General features: G+C 43.3%; 1 protein-coding gene across 1 annotated transcript; it reads right to left on the minus strand.

The window, feature by feature from the left end:
- Positions 1-6781: 6781 nt before the first annotated feature.
- On the minus strand, positions 6782-21236 carry LIN7C (lin-7 homolog C, crumbs cell polarity complex component). The gene is made up of 5 exons (XM_083465853.1): positions 21014-21236; positions 15384-15502; positions 14777-14848; positions 12472-12681; positions 6782-10874 (listed from the first exon to the last, which is right to left on the minus strand). Exons 1-5 carry the CDS (start codon positions 21048-21050, stop codon positions 10719-10721), a joined length of 594 nt encoding a protein of 197 aa, XP_083321979.1. The 5' UTR covers positions 21051-21236; the 3' UTR covers positions 6782-10718.
- Between the last annotated feature and the right edge of the window lie 248 nt (positions 21237-21484).

The following is a 21484-nucleotide window of genomic DNA, read 5'->3' on the forward strand; positions in this document are numbered from 1 at the left end:
AGCATTTTTTGCACCTTCTGGCTACTACCAGTGCCACAAAAAGCATTTCTATTGGTTTCCATATACCTGCTTTAATGTGAAAATCTTCCTGAGGCATTCTTTCTTGCAAAGTATAAATGTGTCATCTGAGATCAACTATTCAGCATTTTGTTTAACTATCAACTTTTGACAACCCAGAAGAGGGAGATGGTGAGGCTACCCTCCCTCTCACCTTGGAAAACCCCACAACCTGCCCCAATTCCTTGGCTCAAAAGTATTATCAAAAAGCCCTAGGAGTCATGTTCAGCATAGGTCTTTCAGCAAGCTTAGTTTTAATACTGGCCAGGGCAAGTGCCCAACATCTATTAAAAGAGCACTTCATTCTGAGAGCACAGAAAGACGCATTTGCAGTTTTAGATATCCGAAAGAAACCTATTAACTTTAGACACTAGCAATGCTAATACTGAATCCAGACAATACGTAGAGGGAGAAATATTTTTTCTTTGCAGAAAATGATGAAAAAGCAACTTTATTGGAAGCATAAACATCACCAAAGAGGTAAGCGCAAAGAGACTTCTGCTAAAAGCATATTATGTTACAGAGGTTTAAAAATAAGGAAGGGCTTCAACTGGGTCTGCAGCCAAAGTTGGGGTGAAGCCAATGAAGTAAACAGGAGATCAGGCTCAGCACAGGAGCAAAGGGCAGGCTTGTAAACAGTGTCCAAGAGCCACAGCACACTGAAAGTTAGGAAAGCATCGTGAATTGAAAGCGGAGCGGAGCCAGTAATTAGGTCAGGAAGTCATGTCAACAGCCAGAAGGCCTGAGCCAGACAGAAAGGTAATGTCTGCAGCATGAACAAGGCAGGAAGAGAGGAGGTAAGCTAGAACACCCTTCACCACGGACTGGAAACACATTCTTCCTAGGGCACTATTAAACTAACCAGACACGTCCTGCTTCCTGCCAGAACTTCATCTAGATGGCAGGAGGGGATGCTGAGAACCAGCAAACAAATGAACCAGAAAGTCCACTGGTTAGAAAGCTGGCAGTCCCGTGGGCTACGATAGTTTGTGACCGTTACACCAATGAGCTCCTCAACAGCAGCATAGAATAATTCTGTCCAGGCTGTGGAAATACTGAACTCACCCATATGTTTTATGGCATGTTTTTACAAGTGGGCCCTTACATTGCTGTTTCTGTGAGTGAAATGAAAGATCAGTTTGACTAAAGAAGGGGTGGGGAGACATCACCTGGAGGTCTAAAGAACAGAGGAAATGATGCAGTGCAGACACAGAGGCTCCACTCTGGGAAGTGGAAGGGAAACAGTAACCAGCATCATGGTAGCCGACAAAAAGAGAAGCGGGATTTTACTTCAGTGCCAACACTTTATTACATTTCTGGAAATTAACAATTGCTCTTCTAATAAGCTAAACAATGCTGAAAATGCACAGGGTTGGTACTGCTTAATTTATTTAAAAATTGGTATCACTTCAGGCGCCTCTCCACATAAGCCTAGAGAGGTCTCTTTGGGAAAGGACCATTTAGAAGAGCCAGTGGGACAGTTGCTTTTGCCCTCTCTCTCCCTACTCCTGTTGTATTTCTATTTCTCCCTACACCCTACACCCTACACCCCACCCCCCAAACTCCATCTCTTCTGTTAATCTTTAAGGTGCCACAAAAGATTTCTGGGTTTTCTAACAGTGCTCTTTTTCTAGAAAAAGAGGTGCCGGAACTTACCATGAACACCTTCCTCATTCTCTTAGAATGGCGGTGGTGCTCACCTGAGAGGTGTCGGAACTGAGTTCCACCAAGTTCTGGCTGGAAAAAAAGCCCTGGTTATCCCTCTGTTCTTTACCCTTGAGAATATTCCCTCCCTAACAGCCTCCTTCTATCTGAACAAGCCCCCTGTGGGCTCTCCCTCACCTGACATTACCCCACAGGACTTCTCTTGCCCAGCTAAAAACCTTTCCCAGGCATTCCATCCATCAAGGAAGCTCTGCCTCCCCAGCATTCCAGGACAACTCCCTCCATCCCATCATTAAGCCTGGCAGACGGGGCGGGGGGGGGGGGGAGAGAGAGAGTTGGTTTCAATGGAGACAAACAAACCCTAATTATTGGAATGATGGGAAATTTCAACCATGCAAATTATTGTGTACAGAGGCACTCTGGGCTCCAAGCTCTATGCCAAACTGCAGATGACAACGATGATGATGATTAAACCACACGTCACCCTAAGGTCACCACTTCTTGTTTTAGTTTGTACCTTATGTGTTCTATCTGGTCAATAACTTCAAGCCGTGAGGTGGCTCATAAATCTGTAAAATAAACACACCCACAATTTCTCAGAACTATAGGTCATAATGTGCATTTGTGTGGTTTCTCATGCATCTGGGTTTTAATTGTTTTATATCCAGCTGTTGCTATGAGCTACCTTGGGTGATTTGCTTGGGAAAAGTGGAGTATACATTCTTAAATGACTGTTTATTCATTACGTCACATCATGGAAATTTCACATAGAATCCCCCCCATCGTGGAAGTGCTTTTTCACATCTGAACTATCTGGCATGGAAAGGACCTTTAGCTGCACACGTTTTCAAAACGAAAGACTCTTACTTCAGAACACCTGGAAGGGCTGTAGCTCAGGTGGAAAGAGCTAGGTCTACAAAATGTCCCAGGTTCAGTCGCCCCCATTTCAGGTTGGGCTGGAAAGAATCCTATATGAAATCCTACCAGTCAGTAGATACAGTACAGAACTAGACGGACCAGTCATCTGATGATATGTTCCTAGAAGCAGTCCTCAGAGGTGGAGGAAGGAAACCCAATACAGCCAGGCTAGGCAAAGGGGAGGATTTGGTGCTGCTTAGTGCATTTCAGTGGAGGCAACTGGGAATTCATTCCACATGAAAATGAATGGGGGTAGCCTTTGTGTACATTAGAGCTGTTGCTCCTGTAAGAAACTATTCTGTATGAAACAGAAGCACTTTAACACCACCTAGTGGTATATGATACTGATGTGTACCAGCAGCTTGATCTGTTTTGGAGCTGCTCTGTGTTTCACTATAATGGGAGAGCCTTAAAATGTTTATAAATTCCCCTGCTCTTTCCACAGAGGTAGGTGAAATTTGCAGGCATAGCAGCTCCTCCTGCCAAATTGTAGGCAGATACATCCAGGGGTTTCCCTGCAATTCACCTTTTAAGTTTGGTGGTTGGTTTGTATACTATTTTCTGCAAACCATTTGATGTAATTTCCAGGCATGGTGATTCCTTCTGAACAGACAAAACCTGTAAAATTTCTGAATGATAGTTGGCAGTGGTTCACAGAGTTTTACTGTTTTGTGGTGGGTACAATAGGGATAATAAGTTGGGGGTGGGGGTGGAAAGAAGACAATGGATCCCCAGGAAAGGCTGATGTGGGTAATATATCGTCATCCCAGCAAGGGCTCTGTTGTGCTAACTATAGCTGCTAGGGGGTGGGCTTTTGTAGAATAATGTCCTGTTCCTCCTAAGAACAACTTCAAGCAGACACAGGAGCCCTAGAATTAGCATAGGTACAAATATACCAATTCCATCACTTATTGAAGGGCCCTGACATTAAAATGTATGCATGTATGCCTTTCACACGGTATGAAGAAATGGTATGATCAACTGGCCCCAGTTGCAAAATAATGATTTAACAAAGTAATGGAGAACTAGTGGGAAATTTGTCAGGACTGAAGCAAACATGGAAGAGTGAACTGTTCTACAATGTACGTGAGCAAGATTGGGAAACTGTCTTGTGAACCAAACTTGCCAGATCTATCTATCCATATATTGGAAAATACAATCAAAATCATATATTAGGGAAAATACAATCAAAATCATATATTAGGGAAAATACAATCAAAATCATATATTAGGGAAAATACAATCATAATCATATATTAGGGAAAATACAATCAAAATCATAAGACACCATTCCAGTTTTCCCATGTGGCATCTGATATCTCCAGAACTGTTTACCTGGAAAGATTACAATCCTAGTGGGACATGCCATCATTTATGGTGGGGTTGCTCAGTAGCACAGACCTTCTGGGGAGATAAACACTTGCAATAGTAAAAATAAATATACATGCACCAATAGATTTCACACCTCAGTTGTCTTTTCTATCAGTCACTAAAGGGATAAACAGATGAAGACAACCCCCCCCCCCCATTTTCCTATTAGTGGCAACAAGATTCTCCAATGTCCAAATGTGGAGGGAATTGCATTGTTTAAAACTTAGATGTATGTTTTAAAAATGGCTTGAGACTAGCTGTAGCGGGGGCGGGATACACATGATGTTAAGGTATTGAAAGGCAGTGAAGAAAGCAGTCACATTTTATGCAGTATTGTGGCAAATTAAGTACTAACAAAATTGGGCTGAAGAACAAGCTGCCCATGGCATCACTAAAAATCTGGATGTTATGATTCTCAGACATAGTAGGTCTCGTTCTCTGTGAGGCAGAAGCCATTATCTGGATTATAACGCAATTATCAGCCAGTTTATCAGGTTTAAAATCCTCTCAGGAAAAGGATTTAAATATTTGTATAGAGGAGGACATGGACTGAAAAGCACTTTGGACCTCTAAGCTGTGCAAATCATTATCTGCACATGTGAGAATGTTCCTTAAAAATTCAACACTGATGGCATTGTACTGCATACTCATTCAGCTATCTCATATTACTTCCAATGCAGTCCAGAACTGTTGGAGAGGTTGTAGGAATAAAGGGGCTTTCCCCCATCCATAGTGTGAATGTTCACAGGTTGCTTTATTCTGGAATGAAATTTATCAGCAGATATCAAAGATTATTCAAATTCCTCCCCAGTTATCCCTACTAAATGTGTGGGCAGATACTAATAAGACGTTTTGCCAAAAGGAACATATGACATGATCTCTATAGTACAACAGTGGAAATCTTTTTTTCTTTTTCTTTTTTATCTGACTATATCCTTATGGCATAAAAATATCTGGAATTTAGTTACTTTTTTCAGCAAAAACACACAAGTGATGAGTCACTAAGGGACAGAGGAAGATCCTGATCATTTCTATTCAGTATGGTGGGATTTTATTTCATATACCGTAGTTTAGTTTCAGGTTTACAGGCATCTCTCCCCACACCATCAGGAGAAATATGGTTGCCATGGTTTTAGAACAGATGCTATTTAATGTTTTTAGGTTTTGTATGCCCTGCTTTTAGCTGGATATGTGGTTGAATTTTTGCTCTTGTTTATTTATCTCTGTGGTGCCACAATGATTTGAAAATAAAGGTAAATCTTTAAGAAAAATATCAGCCAGATGATGTGTTCAGTGTATACTCTTTTCCTGTGACGAACAAGGAAGACAGTTATGGATACTATATCCCACCACTGGCAGGGTCATAGGGACTTTTGTATCATTGTTACTCTCCATATTTCTCTTTTATAGCCAATTAAAAACTTTTTAAAAAAGTAGTCACTTGCAGTTCTTAATGTTTTCCTTCCTAGAAGTACTTTCCTGTACCTGCCCTGCTTAGCCAGCAGCAATCAGTCAGAAGTTTAGCTTCAGAAGAGAAGGGGCTTAACTCGGTGGCAGAATGAGTTGCCTGCAGAAGATCAACAGTTCAACTCCAGGCAGAGTCAAGACTCTTGTCCATAACCTTGGAAAGCTGCCTCCAGTCAACACAGGTAACAGTCAATTAGATGGACCAATGATCTGATTCATTTCTTACCGCTGGTCATGCCAGCTGGGAATGATGGGAATTGGGAGTCAAACACCATTTGGAGGGTCACAGGTTAGCCACACTTGCTATGAAAAACCATTCTGGAGACTTATAAAATCTCTGTAAAAGATGTAGGTTGACTTAATCCCATTGTATGCCTTTACAAATTTCTTTCTTTCACACTTTACTCGCCTCCACTGTGCAAAGAAAGGCCACACTAGGCACATCTACACAATATTATTGGTACCATTTTAATTGTTGGGCTGTTATTTGTTTTTATGGGGAGGAGACCTTGAGTACTGTGTGGCATGTATTCCCAGGTACACTTCAATCAAAAGAGAAAAGCTTGCTTAGGACAAACATACCCCGTTTCTCACATAACAGTATCTGGTACTTTCACTGAATAATAAACCTGAAAAAATAATGGCTTGAAAATATAATAAACCTGAAAAAATAATGGCTGCCAATCATGTCATTACCACAGCAGCATTATATGATCTCAGTAGAAAACCACTGTAATTTGAAGCCCTAATACTTTCTTAGGTATTAGTAAGGTAAAGGGTAAAGGGACGCGGACGACTCTGGGGTTGTGGCGCTCATCTCCTCGTGGCTGAGGGAGCTGGCGTACAGCTTCTGGGTCATGTGGCCAGCATGACTAAGCCACTTCTGGCAAACCAGAGCAGCACACGGAAACACCATTTACCTTCCCGCTGGAGCGGTACCTATTTATCTACTTGCTTTGATGTACTTTCAAACTGTTAGGTTGGCAGGAGCAGGGACCGAGCAACGGGAGCTCACCCCTTTGTGGGGATTCGAACTGCCGACCTTCTGATCAGCAAGCCCTAGGCTCTGTGGTTTAGACCACAGCACCACCCATGTCCTCTAGGTATTAGTAGTACCATACTAATACTGAACTTGCAAGGATAAACCCTGAAGTATATTTTGTGGGGGGAAGTGTTGAAAAGAGTCTCCCAAATAAATATACTCTAATATGGTGGCTGTCTTATAAGCATAGTATGAACTTTGTTTCATTTGTATCAGTAAGACAATAAGGAAATAGAGAGAGTACTCACACAGCAAGAAATATGAAATTTCAATTCTTTATTTTCATGTTCCTAAAAAATGTACAGGGCCCTCAAGCAGCAATTAAGTACATAAAGACTACACACACAGTATTGTCTATGTTTTAATTTTTGCTGGCTATTAAATTATTGCATATGTGCACACACCAATACAATGTAGTCATTGCACCTGTTCAGTAGTATCTTATATGTTCATTTCTTGATTCTCCAACGAATCTAACTTTACTTTAAAAACTGGCTTTCAACCTGGGCTCAGGATCCCATTTGTATTGCAGCGACTAAGAAAAAGAGAGACCAGTTTTAAGTAGACACACACATCTATCTGGCTTTGTGCCTCTTTCACAGTTTCTACTGATCCAAATTTTGGATATGAGATGGGTTTAGCAGCACATCTTTTACACAGTGCTTTTGATTCCAATAAAGACAAGAGGCAAATATATATTTTGCCACTGTCTGGCCTCCATTTGCTACACACCAGACTTTAATCCAAAAGGTCTGGAGCCTACTGAATCCATATGCCAGACTTGATAATGAAACCCCCTAGCAATGCGACCATACACATGTCTACTTAGAAGCAAGTCCCATCAAATTCAATGGTGATCAATCCCAGGCAAGCGGGCAAAAGGATTATAGCCATAAGCACTTTTCAACAGCAGCCCAGGCTACCCCAAGCTAACCCTTTCTAGAGTAACAAAACACATGTCTATATTCAGTAAAAGTAGATTAAACTATTTTTATTATAGTATTTGTTTGACCCTATTCTTTTTACTATAGAAACCTCCAACACAAATCTAGTATTATATATAATTAAAATAAAATACTTCCTGATTGGCCCAACTACTTCTTTTGGTCTCATTATTTTAAATATTAATTGCTCCATAAAAAATATACAGTCCACCAACATGGTACAGCTGGTTGCCTTCTGCAGCTGGCTACATATTTAAACCGTGCAATTCAGTGCTCACTTATCTAAAGGCTCACCCACACTTACCTTTTGCCCTGCAGTTTCCAGGCACAGATCCGTGCTTATAAAAGCTCTGTGTCCAAATGTTTATTTGTTTTACTCCAGAGCTTTCCCCGCAAAAACCTGCTCTTTAGTGCTCAATTGGATTAAACGGCAGTTCGTGTTTCCTGCAGATTGCTGTTTGTGCCAATTGAGCTTTAAAGAACAGGTTTTCACAGGAAAAGCTCTGGGGCAAAAAGGAAAAAAGGTGCTCATACATGGAGCTTTAAAGTGCGGACCGTGCCTGCAAAGAGCAGAGGAAAGGTAAGTGTGGATAAGCCCAAAGTGACAAAAAAGACAAAAGAATAATAATAATACATGCTTCATGGCTTCAGTCACTAAATCTTCAATTTACTGTAGGCTTATGCTGTCTAAAAGCTCAAAGGATTTAAGGTTACTTGAATCAATTTTGCTAGATTACCCCCCCCCCCCGGTCTTCCAAACAAATGTAAGATTTACGCTGTCGTTAGAATGAAAAATCTACTCTCCTGACATCTTATATTGGCACTCTAGTTATATCTGACTGCATGTAGTTCATGCAGAGGAGACATGTTGCAGAACACTTACTCCTATCCACTTGGATGCGTTTACAGCTGAACACTGACATCCAGTGGATAACCAGGCTAATGCTAGATATACCAAGCCAGGAATGTTCAAGTTTCATCAAGGTAACCCCCTTTTTAGTTCGTTATTAAGGGAGGAGATTGAACCTCTGGCTATTTTCATCTCAGGCAGAGTAGGGAATAGTGGCAGGAGATTAGTGAGAAAAAGGTGGAAGCAGGGCTCCATGCATCTCTTGTACAACTGCAGCTTTCAAGACAGGGGTTCTAAGAAAAGCAGAATAACTCTGTTACATACACCCCTCACAAAAATGATTTTCCTGCAACATTGTTAGGCTGAAGATGTCAACATAATGGCTTGAAGCTCAATCAAAGCGATTGAGGGAAGGCAACACACTGAAATTCAGCAAGAAAAGGTTTGCCATCCTGGGCACGCTTACTCAGAAATAAATCCCAATAAAATCCATATTCCTGAAGCAACACTGTTCAGTGTAGTTCCCATTGTCCATCGATTAAACTACTTTCTCTCTCTGGATAAGCATTAGCAAGATAGTTTCTTGGCTCAAAAAAATTAACTTGAGAATTAGAGACTGGTCCTTTGTGTCATCTTTCTGAACAGCTGAAAGTGGTGCAAATGCTTCCAGGATTAAACTATACAGTCTATAAGCAAGTTTAAGTAGCGCTCTGTTTAAATAAAGTTGGAAGGTTTAACCTAGTACAGTAACATGAGCAGCAATGAAAGCATCTATGATGCAAGTCAGTAATGCCTGCAGGAACTCATTCTCCACTGCCACTAGTTATCATGCAAGTCTAGCAAGCTAAGTGACCACATTACTACCAACGAGAAGATAAAAAAACAACATTTGCAAAAGCAAAGAGTCTCTTTGCTAACTGATCTTCTAAACCCCAGAAAGATGAACTTGTACAGTTGTGGGGCTCGGCTGAAAATAACGTGTCTCTAGCTGCTGCAAGTTCTTTGTTTTGGCTTGGCAGCTTATGCTAAAAGAGTGAGGCAACTTTAAACTTAAACAGAGCTTCAAGGATTTGCAGTTTTGAGGTAGAGCATCTGGATGAAGGAACTATGTTGGTCAGGCATTTTCATCCACAGTAGTAAGTAAGGGATAAACAGGAATCTTTAGTTGCAAAGCACAGCCCACCACAGTATAACTTTCACAGACCACCAGCCAAATGAATCTCTTTATAGACTCTAGAAAAGGATTTCTTTGCACGCCAGGTGGATATTTTCTAAGCACCCCAGACATACTAGCTCTGTCTTAGCACAAGCCATCTGCTGAAACTTCAGTTGTGGATTTGTACTTACTTCATAGACAACTGGGGAGGGGGGAACTATATGTGATGTACCAAAATGCTATCCACTTTGGGTTAGAAGCAAGCCCAATGGATTTACACAAGCCAGGAATGCCTTTTCTGATAGAGAGTAGTGTCTGCTGCCTGAGTGTTTTTACAAAAGAATTTGCGTTATCTGTTAGCTTTTCTGTGTCACTATGACAACTGCAAACAGCATACTGAAAGAACTCTGATGCTCTAGGAAGGAAGAGCACACCACCCACTTAGGTACCTGATGTGGGTTACATCCATCACTGTTAAGAGAACAAGTAGACACAGTTGCAGAAGTAACTTACAATAGAAGAAAGTCTTGAGTACATATACAATCTTTTCTGCACTGCATGCAATTTTACCTTACTGAATATAAATACACAACTACAGTCAGGTATGCTTTCCACTTTCTCCAAGTATTCAGAAATTAGTACAAAAGTATCTAAATTATAGGAATGATTGCTGCTAGTGATGTCAATCACTGAAACATTAAATATAAGAGACTGCCTGTTACAAATTATTCACAAAAGAGGTAAGAAAGTGTCCAAGATGTCATTAACCATATAAAGTTATGATTGAGAACATGCATAGAAACTTGTTCATCAAAAGCACTAATTGTACTTGACCACATAATTATGACTACCTGTATGTAGAAGACTAAATTTAGTGCCAAAAAGAGTAAGACTTGTTTTATATCTGTATCCAAAATAAAGATTTCCAGTTTTAAGTAATGCCAAATGGGAAAAAAGTACTAGAAAACAGATGTTACAAATGCTGAAAAAAGCTTATTAAAATGTATTTTAAAAACACTTTACAAATTTGTTCTGATGGTTACAGGTTTGAATTTTAAAGAAAGGATCTGTAAAACCACATAGCTACAAATGCCCATGTAAACTTTTCTTCTCAGAAGCATTAAGATGTTCAAGAGTTATTTGTAAAAGACAAAGCATTAACAAAATTAACATCCTTTTCTAACGTTGCTTGTCTGATGTTTCCAGACAAGCAAAGTTCATGCTTTTCCTTAAGTGACATGTAATACATTAATTCTGTTGCCTGCGTTTTGCCGATCTCATTTTCTCAAATCGTGACTCCATCTCTTCCAGGACTTTGGGTGTGTATCGTACAACCAGCTTAACTTTTCCTTGAGCAGCTTTTAGCAGTTCCACAGCTTTCTCGTGGTGCTCCCCTTCAACACTCTGAAACAAGTATTTCAAAAATTAACCATTCTGTTAGTAAATATATATAAAAAAGCACTCTAATATTTCAACATTGTTATTTATAAGGCTAGCTGAATGACCTCACATAGAAGAGCTAGATTGTATGTTGGCTGTATCATAACGTTATCTGTTCTAGGTAATTTGTGGCTTTCAAAATTAAGCACATATTTAAGGGTGGGAGAAAGAAAAGGGCAGTTGCTCTAGGTTTCACTTACAACAGTGCTTCTCAACATGTCAGTCATGATGTGTAAATGGGTCCTGATATGTTCCTAGGTAGATTGCCAGACTCCCAAGATTTCCCCACCTTATCAGAGCACAGCCAGATTGCCTGGCAAAGTTAGTTCCCCCAACTGAAGTTACCAGGACAAATGAATGAGTCTATAGAAAGGTAAGGATTTTCTCAGTGCCACCCACCAGCTGGAAGGCTGTGTGGGGACTGGTCAGCTGAGTGTCAATGACTCCTTTAGTCAGCCGCCAAAACAGTTCATTGTGGGAGGACTTGAGTTGCTGTGAGCTATTCCAGTGGCTACCTATTAGGAAAATGGAACAAGGAGCTGCTGGCCGTTGCTACATTTTAACCGCATTTAGGAAAAAAGTAAATGTGCATGCAAAGTAGCGTTGTATGGGGAGAACTGCTTTACCTCAGGTGTTCTGAGGTAGCTTGACAGAGAAAACTCAAGGAGTCACAACTAGGAAGGGATGAATCTCTAGTTCCAGTCTGTGTCGTTTTTACATGGGTTCACTCAATCCATGCTTATCATGCTGTTCCCTCCAAAAACAGATTATTTTAAAATGCATTTTGATACATTTTTGGCACATTTGGGAAGTGTGGAAACTGGGAGGTGAAGTCCACTCAGCACAGTGGATTAGGTCCTTTCCTATCCAAATTCTCTCTCTCTCTCTCTCTCTCTCTCTCTCTCTCTCTCTCTCTCACACACACACACACACACACACACAATCAAATTTCTGAAGAACAGCCTCATCCTTTCAGGATTTTGTCCCTATACCTTCAGCCTTCATTATTTATTTTGTATCTTGCCTAGACTGGAGCTCAAAGTGGTATGCATGAGGCTATCTCATTTTATCCTCACAAATCCTGTGAGGTACGTTAAGCCAAAATATAGCTGACAGGTCTCAAGAGTAGAAAGTATTTTTTCATTTAAAGTTGCATAGTATGTAAAATAGTCATTGATGAGAAACTGCATATGGGTAGTTTCTCATCAATGACAATTTTACTAACAGACTATTAGTAATAAACTATTTTACTAACATCTTGCTAATGTTATTTCAACAAACTTGGGATCCAATTCTAAAATATGTGTATCCACCTGCTTTATTAATTAAAAATGTTTCCTCACGTAACAGCAGGCTTCTATCAGTGCTAGTGAACTTAGAATTGCAAATCTAAAACACGCTCCATAATATTTTACTCTCCATTATGATTTGCAAAAGGAAAATATAAACATTTTTTTTTCATACTGCATAATACACACAAGACCAAGCAATCAACATCCCCTCAATGCCCTCAAGCGGTCACAGGTAGCTACTACAAGTGGAAGTTAAATTCCATCCCTACCACTCCGTTTACAGAAAGAAGCTGGTCTCCACGCTTCAATCCCCCGTGTCTATCAGCAATACCACCTGGGATAATTCGGGATATATAGATTGGAGAATTTTGCTCTTTGCCGCCCATGATGTTGAATCCGAGCCCTTCTTCTGTTTTTGGTAGTTCAACGACTCTGGGATGGGAATGACCCTCACTGGCAGCAAAGGCAGCAACAGTGGCCTGCAAAACATGGAAATCTCATTTTCCTCCCCATAGTTCACATAGTCTGGAATCTTATTCACTGTCTTATCTCAAAGGCAAATATTTCAAAGCATCTAGCTAAATACTGCTAATACAAGTGCAAACCCTGCAAATGTACTTCAGAGTATTTTCAATCTCTGGGCTGCTGTTCTGAAGACGGTTTGTACTCCAAACCATGGGAAAACAAAAGGCAAACAAACCAAACATATGCACTGTTTCACTTATAACTGCATTTTCTTTGATGATACATGGACAAAGGTAATAATAATAATAATAATAATAATAATAATAATAATAATTTTTTATTTATATCCCACCCTCCCCAGATGAAGCCAGGCTCAGAGCGGATAACAACAGTAAAAATACCACAGTTTACATAAAATCACAATCAATTAATTGAAATACATTCTAAAATCAATTCAGAGTCAAATTAATGGCAACCATTGGGCTAGAGTTCTATGAGGATTACAGAAGGAGGGGGTCAGACTGTGCCTTGGCCAAAGGCCTGGTGGGACAGCTCCATCTTGCAGGCCCTGCGGAAATATGTCAAGTCCCGCAGGGCTCTAGTCTCTTGGGACAGAGCGTTCCACCAGATTGGGGCCACGGCTGAAAAAGCCCTGGCTCTGGTTGAGGCCAGCCTAACCTCCCTGTGGCCCAGGATCTCCAAGGTGTCTTTATTTGAAGACCGTAAGGTCCTCCATGGGACATACCAGGTCCCATAGGTACAAGGGTCCTAGGCCGTATAGGACTTTAAAGGTTAAAACCAGCATCTTAAACCTGATCCTGTACTCCACCGGGAGCCAGTGCAGCTGGTATAGCACCGGGGGAATGTGATCTCGCAGCGAGGACCCCATAAGGAGTCTTGCCGTGGCATTCTGCACCTGCTGGAGTTTCTGGGTCAGTCTCAAGGGCAGCCCCACGTAGAGTGAGTTACAATAATCAAGTCTGGAGGTGACCGTCGCGTGGATCACAGTGGCTAGGTCAGGGCGAGAGAGGTAAGGAGCCAACTGCTTAGCTTGGTGGAGATGAAAAAACGCCACCTTTGTTATAGCTGCTATCTGCGCCTCCATGGAAAGGGAGGTGTTGAAGATTGCACCCTTAACGGATGGTGCTGGCACTAATTGCATCCCCGCAAGAGATGGGAGTTGCCCCCCCAATCCCATATCATCCCGACCCAGCCAAAGGACCTCCGTTCCCCTTGCATGTGTTTTGAAAACACACACGAGTTCCTCAAAACAGATGCACTACTATGCATTTTTAACTTGGGCACTGGAATCAAGTAAACAAATGTACAAATGAGAGTCATTTTACACAGCAGAATGCTCTCTAAGCAGAGGCCGTATACATCACCCTGTCCTGAACCCCCTTCAACATCCTCATAGTAACAGGTGCTGACAAGAAGAAGAAGAAGAAGAAGAGTTTGGATTTGATATCCCGCCTTTCACTCCCCTTCAGGAGTCTCAAAGCGGCTCACATTCTCCTTTCCCTTCCTCCCCCACAACAAACACTCTGTGAGGTGAGTGGGGCTGAGAGACTTCATAGAAGTGTGACTGGCCCAAGGTCATCCAGCAGCTGCATGTGGAGGAGCGGAGACGCGAACCCGGTTCCCCAGATTATGAGACTACCGCTCTGAACCACTACACCACACTGGCTCTGACAATCCCAACCCTCCACATTCTTGTACTGTACCAGGCATTTATCCAATGCACTGACTGTTCAGCAAGAATGCTATTTTAGCATCCCATGCATTGGGGTAGGAAGGCAGTCAATAAACATGTAAAAAGCATCCGCATGAGAGTGCATTAGTGAACTGCTTCAGTGCATTAACAGAAAACAACAACTTTAAAATAGGGAACTGCTATAGGAAAACTTTGTCTTTGGTAAGGAGCCCTTTCATTCTTCCCAGTTTATCTTAAGCCTACAATTGTTTAAAGTGTTTGTTTCACGGATATTCCCATTGAGCTCAAAAGCACAGCTCACTGCAATATTTTCATAGCCTAATACTTCAGCTTTTATAGATTGAAGCTGCCAGTTGAGCTTTAACATATTAACTCTTCCTAAATAGGAGTCTTACCTTGGCTGTGGCATTAGCTCTCACTTCTGGGCTACTGCTGATGTCCACAGTCTCATACACGTGCTCATATACCTTTAGAAAGAAAGAAAAATCAGGTATGTGATTTATTGGATAGGGGATGACTAAATCAAACCACATTAATAATATTTCCAAATGAACTGTGCGGATTAACTATAATTTTGCATGCATGCATTGAGTTGTGAATCAGGAAACTTGGTTTGTCATTCACTACAGTCATACCTCATGTTATGTTTGCTTCATGTTATGTTTTCTCAGGTTGTGTCCCGCAGCGACCTGGAAGTACCGGAAAGGGTTAGTTCCGGGTTTCACCGCTCGCGCATGTGCAGTAGCGCTAAATCATGCTTTGCGCATTCGCACAAGTGGCAAATCGCACTGTGCACCTGTGCAGATACGGTGCTTCAGGTTGCGGGCTTTTCACATTGCGAATGGGCCTCCAGAACAGATCCCGTTCGCAACCAGAGATACCACTGTATTATCTTTTTGCTTGGAACTGCACTTCAACAGAAGGCAATTCCCAGTGTAGCTCTCAAATATTAATGAGAAGACACTGATCTATACATTCTCCACACACTCCTCAAAAACATACCTCCCGCACAGCATTACAGAATTCACTTTGAAGGACCCTTTGCAAAGCCTGTAGTTTTTGTGGGGGCACTTCTCCGCTCCTTTGCAACTTTTCCAACAACTCAATAGCCCGACAGATGTCTGTAAAAAGAAAGGCAAGGAAAGAACATGAACTACTAAAATCTACTCAGAGGGTAATGATACTGGTTCTGACCATTGAATTGGGCTAGTGAATCAGACCATGTGATCAGCCTATATACCTCAACTGTGTGGGAGCCACTCATAAAAATGTGGCTCCCACACAGCTAGAGTAACATTCGAAAGCACTCCTTCCCATTCATCTGGAGCAGGAAAAACCCAGTACAGATCTTGTACCAACTTGCTCTTCAATGTTTGTTCCATGACTAATGAGCATCAGACCAATATACTTGTCAACAAAATCCCAAGGACAGAATCCCGATGATCATCAGCTCTCCTGTTTCAGGCAAACCTTGTTCCTTGCAATGTATACCTATTAGGGATTCTTTATTACAAATATTTCAGTGGCAGACAAACATTCATGAAAAACAATCTGGACTCCCTCTACCATTCTTCCTTTGTAATATGCAGATGGAGAATTAAATGCCGTCCCAAAGCAGCAGAATAAATATTGTTCTAGGCTCTGTTCAATCTTCACATGCTTAGATGACAAGGTCTAATACATGAACCGTCTATGCTCCAGATTAGAACATACTCCTGAAGTCACTAACAGACAATGCACATGGTTCCCAAAGCAGACAGCTCTGTGCAACTGCTGTAACAAGCTTGGGGCCCCTCTCCTGAGAGCAAAACATACCGTATTTTTCGCCCTATAAGACACACTTTTTCCCCTCCAAAAATGAAGGGGAAATGTGTGTGCGTCCTATGGGGCGAATGCAGGCTTTCGCTGAAGCCTGGAGAGCGAGGGGGGTCGGTGCGCACCGACACCTCTCGCTCTCCAGGCTTCAGGAAGCTATCCGCTAGCTGTGGGAGACCCAGCTCTCCCAGGGCTAGCGGAGAGCTTGCCTGCACCCAGAAGCTTGGGGCGCGCTGAACTCCGCACGCCCCAAGCTTCAGGGTTAGTGCAGCGGTCTGCTAGCCCTGGGAGAGCCGCGCGGCTCTCCCAAGGCTAGCGGACTGCTTGCCAGCACCCAGAGGCTTGGGGCGCGCTGAACTCCACACGCCCCAAGCTTCAGGATTAGCGCAGCACTCCGCTAGCCCTGGGAGAGCCGCACGGCTCTCCCATGGCTAGCGGAGACCTTGCTGGCACCCAGAAGCTTGGGGCGCGCTGAGCTCCGCACGCCCCAAGCTTCAGGGTTAGCGCAGCGGTCCACTAGCCCTGGGAGAGCCGCACGGCTCTCCCACGGCTAGCGGACTGCTTGCCGGCACCCAGAAGCTTGGGGCGCGCTGAGCTCCGCACACCCCAAGCTTCGGGATTAGCACAGCACACCTGGGGGGGAAATAATTTTTTCCCCTTTATTTCCCCCCCAAAAAACTAGGTGCGTCCTATGGGCCGGTGCATCCTATGGGGCGAAAAATGCGGTACTTGAAACTGCTTGAGTACAGGGAAAGACTACAGAGAACATTTTACCCAAATGATTAAGTTAAAAGGTGGTTCAAGGGGCAGAGGACACTGATATTTGCATTTGAATAGAAACCAGAGCCTCTGAAAGAGTACATTTCCATAGGATGATCATTGGAACACTGAGAGTCAGGCATTGACGATTATGCAATGAGCTGTTGACAGGAAGCTAAGTACAAATGTTATTGCTGCCGGATACACCTGCCATCTCAACTTCATGGAAACACATGGCATTTTAACTTTTTCTCCACTATCAATTCTAACATCTTCCTTAAATATTTGCTTCCACAACCAAGCACTCGCTCACTACGGAGCATGGAAAAAATTATGTCATCTGTTGTTGCCTCTGTTACCCATCAAAACAACAACTTAGCAAAAAAATTGTACTTTTCAAAGCTTAGTCTTTGAAGATTAGAAATAAAAACACAGCCTTTGTATGACAAAGAGCAGAGCCAGCAGCTGAGTCCAAGCATCCGATTTTTATTTTTATTTGCAAATATTACTTAATTTTCCTTGAATGACTGAGGAGCAAAGGATAAAATGTTGTTCAAAACAAATTTGAGGTTACAATAAGCCACTACTGTATAATGAATGTTAGAAGTTTCAAAAACAAACAAACCTAGCCATATTTGGAAAACTAAAACATGACAACTGATTGTCAATTATATGGGTTACACAACATCCATTCATGGGAGAATATCATCATGACTTTAACTGGCTCAGTTACACCCTCCCTTCTACTGTATTTCTGAGAATTCCTGGGTTGTTAGACCCAAAAGGTCAACTGTTACTTAAGAGTTCCTATTGAATTTTGCCTAGCATGGACGTTTTGAAAACAGTACTCTCCAAGATAGTAAAAGAATTTCAATTAGGCAAGAAGAATTTCCCAGAGGTGTTTGCACATTCCCTATCCTTTCTTCAGTGTGAGCTGGTGACCCAGTTCTGTTTGGAATCATGCATGTACAAAGGGGGGAAATGTTTCTGGGAGTGGCAAGAGATTCAAAGGCTGAACATCAGATGTCGAACACTACTTTTGGGGTGGGCTTGAGCAGCAAAGTTATGCAGGGTGCAGTGCTTAAAGTTGCACATACAGCAAGCTGCATGGGTGATGCTGTTTGACTTCATCCCATAACTAATGAGGTCAGTCATCAGTGATACTAAATCTTGTCCTCTGTCATAGCTTTACACAGACACTACATTTTAACCTGCTATTTCCTTTTTCTTTATCTGAACTGTTCCCTCATAAAACACAGGATTCCCCCAGGAGCTTGAGACATCAATACTTTGACAATTGACTCAAAAATAGCCTACTTGGTCATTATTTGCTAAGCTTAGTTTCTATTGAAATACTGTTAAGATACAATGTACATTTCTTCAACAGCAAAGTAACAATCATTCTGTTTTCTTAAAAATGTCATCATTTGTATCAGCAATTCTATGAAAACTTTGTATCAGCAGTTCTACGAACCTGCCCAAACCCTGTGATCAACAACTGAGGCCCTTCTTCATGAGCAGTGCTAGAAATTCGCCAAGCGCCAATTTTGCAGCTCCAATTGTGACCATATGGAGATCTCTGAATGCCAGGTTGGTGAATGACATCTCCATCTGGCTACCCCCTCCAGCTTTCTTAAGCAGGTAGGCAGAAAAACTTAATTGCATTTATATCCCACCTTTCTCTCTAAGGAGTACATGGTTCACCCCCTCAGTTAATCCCCGCAACAATCCTGGGAGGTGTGTTAAGAGCCTGTGACCGGCCCAGGGTCACCCAGTGAGCTTCATGACTGAGAGGGGATTTGAACCCTGATCTCCCAGTCTGACTAACCACTACACTACACTGGCTTCCTACAGTACTTCTGCTATGGGGCAGCTATACAAATTAAGTGGGTAAATAAATACAGGAAAAGCAAAATGTCATTTGGAGAAGGATTTGAATATTTTCCTTGAAGCCTGAATTTGCTTTATTCTGGATTGTTTTATTTGATGTTTTAATGCGTTGTAATGTGCTTTGAGATTTTTTCTTTAAAATATAAAGTGATATAGAAATAACTAATGCTAATGATGATAATAATAATAATAATAAAAATCATTGTAAACAAAAAAAAGGGCACCTAGGTATTCTGTTTTGGTGGCCATAACTAGGTTTAAGGCGTCATTTAGTGATTAACTTATATATCTGAATTTCTAAGGCAAACAAGGCCAACAGTGATTTCATGCCTAATGAGATATTTGAACCCTCATCTACCAGGTGTAAGAACCACACAAGCTCTGAGGAATACACACACACACACACACACACACACACACACAAATACCATATATGTGTAACATATGTGCATTACAGTTCAGGATAACTCAGAGCGTAAAGCCTAAATCCTGTTTAATCACACGAGTTCACCTAAAAGTTTGGGGACATGCAGCAGTTCTTAAGATTCAGTACCTAGCCTTTCCTGTAAAACTCAGCTCAATGAGGACTGAGCATATTCAGTGACCACAGAATGTTGACCAAATGGGGGCAGGGTGTGTGTGTGTGTGTGTGTGTGTAGGAGCACCCTGGAAAAAGAGTATAGCTGGTTGGTTCCTAGAACATTTTGCTATGAGCACTCAATGTGACAACATTTTGCTGCAGCACTGTAAAAAACTTAACCCACTAAATTTGATTCTGTGCCTAGGAATCCGTTATTTCAGTCTGCATTAGCATTTTGCTGTCACAGAGAACCCTCTCCCCCTCACAGAGCAACAGTTCCCCGAGTTCCCAGGGAAGACATACTGACTGTTAAACCACTCTGAAAACTGCCCATCCCTCAGGGGAAGAGGAGTATCCGAAAAGCACTCAGCACTCTTAGCCCACGACACTTCCCAGTCCCGGGATTCTTTGGGGGAAACCATGATAGTTTAAGGGACGCGGGTGACGCTGTGGGCAAAACCTCAGTGCCTAGGACTTGCCGATTGCATGGTCGGCGGTTCAAATCCCCGCGGCGGGGTGCGCTCCCGTTGCTCGGTCCCAGCGCCTGCCAACCTAGCAGTTCGAAAGCACTCCCAGATGCAAGTAGATAAATAGGGACCGCTTACCAGCGGGAAGGTAAACGGCGTTCCGTGTGCTGCGCTGGCTCGCCAGATGCAGCTTGTCACGCTGGCCACGTGACCCGGAAGTGTCTGCGGACAGCGCTGGCTCCCGGCCTGTAGAGTGAGATGAGCGCACAACCCTAGAGTCTGGCAAGACTGGCCCGAACAGGCAGGGGTACCTTTACCTTTATGATAGTTTAAAGCAGTATGATGCTCTTTAAATGTACAGTGCAGATGGGGGGCCTAGATGCTTCTAGGCTAATAAATTAGACCCTCCCACCTAACTATATCTAGTAGCAGCTCACAGTGCATTTTCCACCGAGGCCTAAGAACTCCAATTTAAAACTTCCATAACTTTACACTTAATATTGGCAGCCAGAGAACCGGCTGGCTCCCCAGGGGCCTTGTGTTGTCCATTAACCTCCTCGCGCACCCCGACCCACAGGGGAGCGCACAAGCCACGGTCCTAGCTCAGCACCAGCTGACTCGGACCAGGCAGAGAAAGAAGAAGCCGAGGCTGCTTTGACAGACGGGCGGAGGGAGGGAGCCAAGAACCGAAGAAGATCCCCGCCGGGCCGGACGCCACGCCCCCATCTAGGTCTCTCTCGGCAGCCGCGCGCTCCTCACTTGCGACGGCCATCCCAGCTAGTAAGCCTGGCACTTCTCTAATCCTCTTCTTAAGCCGCCTAAGCTGGAGCACTGCTGCGGAGGATCTCTGGGTGTGGGAGCGGCGGGGGGGGGGAGGGGAGAGGCAAGGGCACCCCCTCTCCCCACTCTTAGCGGAGGCTTGCGGGGCTGCTGTTGCTGCGGGCAAGTAGTTGCGCCTACCCTGACCAGCCTCAGGACATAATAACGCTTTGGGGCTTAGCCTGCCCGCTCCCCAAGGCGAAGACACACGTCGCCCCTGCAGGGCATTGCTCAGTAGATCTGGCTGTCCCGTTGCTGCAGCCGAGGCCAGCCGTTCCCCGCCCGCCCGCCTTTGCTCTCACCTCTCTCCAGCCGCACCGGCTCCCCCAGCGCCGCCATCTTCTCCTTCTCCAGCTGCTCTCGGGGAAGTGACGCCGGGCAAGAGGCGGTGCTGCTTCTAGGACGCGGCGAGGCGAAGGAGGGGCGAAGGCCGCGGCTTTTCCCGGCTCTCGCCGGAACTAGCGAGGTGCGCGAGGGGATGGCGCGTCGGGTGCTCTAGTTCTGCCTCTTAGGTAGGCGGGCGGGATTCCGGAGCCCGTTCGCCCAGGTGGGCGGAATGGTAGCTGCGAGAGAGAGAGAGAGAGAGAGAGAGAGAGAGAGAGAGAGAGAGAGAGAGAGATGGAGAGAGAGAGAAGTAAATGGGCCGCGTGTGTTAATGGTTACCAAGTGGGGTCCAAAGGCCGAGAAAGTGCGAGCAAGAGGTTTGCCCAGCACGGATGGAAACGGAGGTGCCCTCCGAAGAGCGGAGAGGTCCTCCCAGGGCGGGTGCGACG

Source organism: Podarcis liolepis, assembly GCF_965112155.1.
Source record: "Podarcis liolepis genome assembly, chromosome: 1".
NCBI lineage: Eukaryota > Metazoa > Chordata > Lepidosauria > Squamata > Lacertidae > Podarcis > Podarcis liolepis.

What these genes read in the sequence shown, in the direction of transcription:
- LIN7C (XM_083465853.1), bottom strand. Translation starts at nt 21,050, where the DNA reads ATGGCGGCGCTGGGGGAGCCGGTGCGGCTGGAGAGAG. An exon ending in GCCGGTGCGGCTGGAGAGAG is followed by an intron (nt 15,503 to 21,013) that starts GTGAGAGCAAAG and finishes TTCTTTTTACAG; the next exon opens with ACATCTGTCGGGCTATTGAG. An exon ending in GAGCTAATGCCACAGCCAAG is followed by an intron (nt 12,682 to 14,776) that starts GTAAGACTCCTA and finishes CATGTTTTGCAG; the next exon opens with GCCACTGTTGCTGCCTTTGC.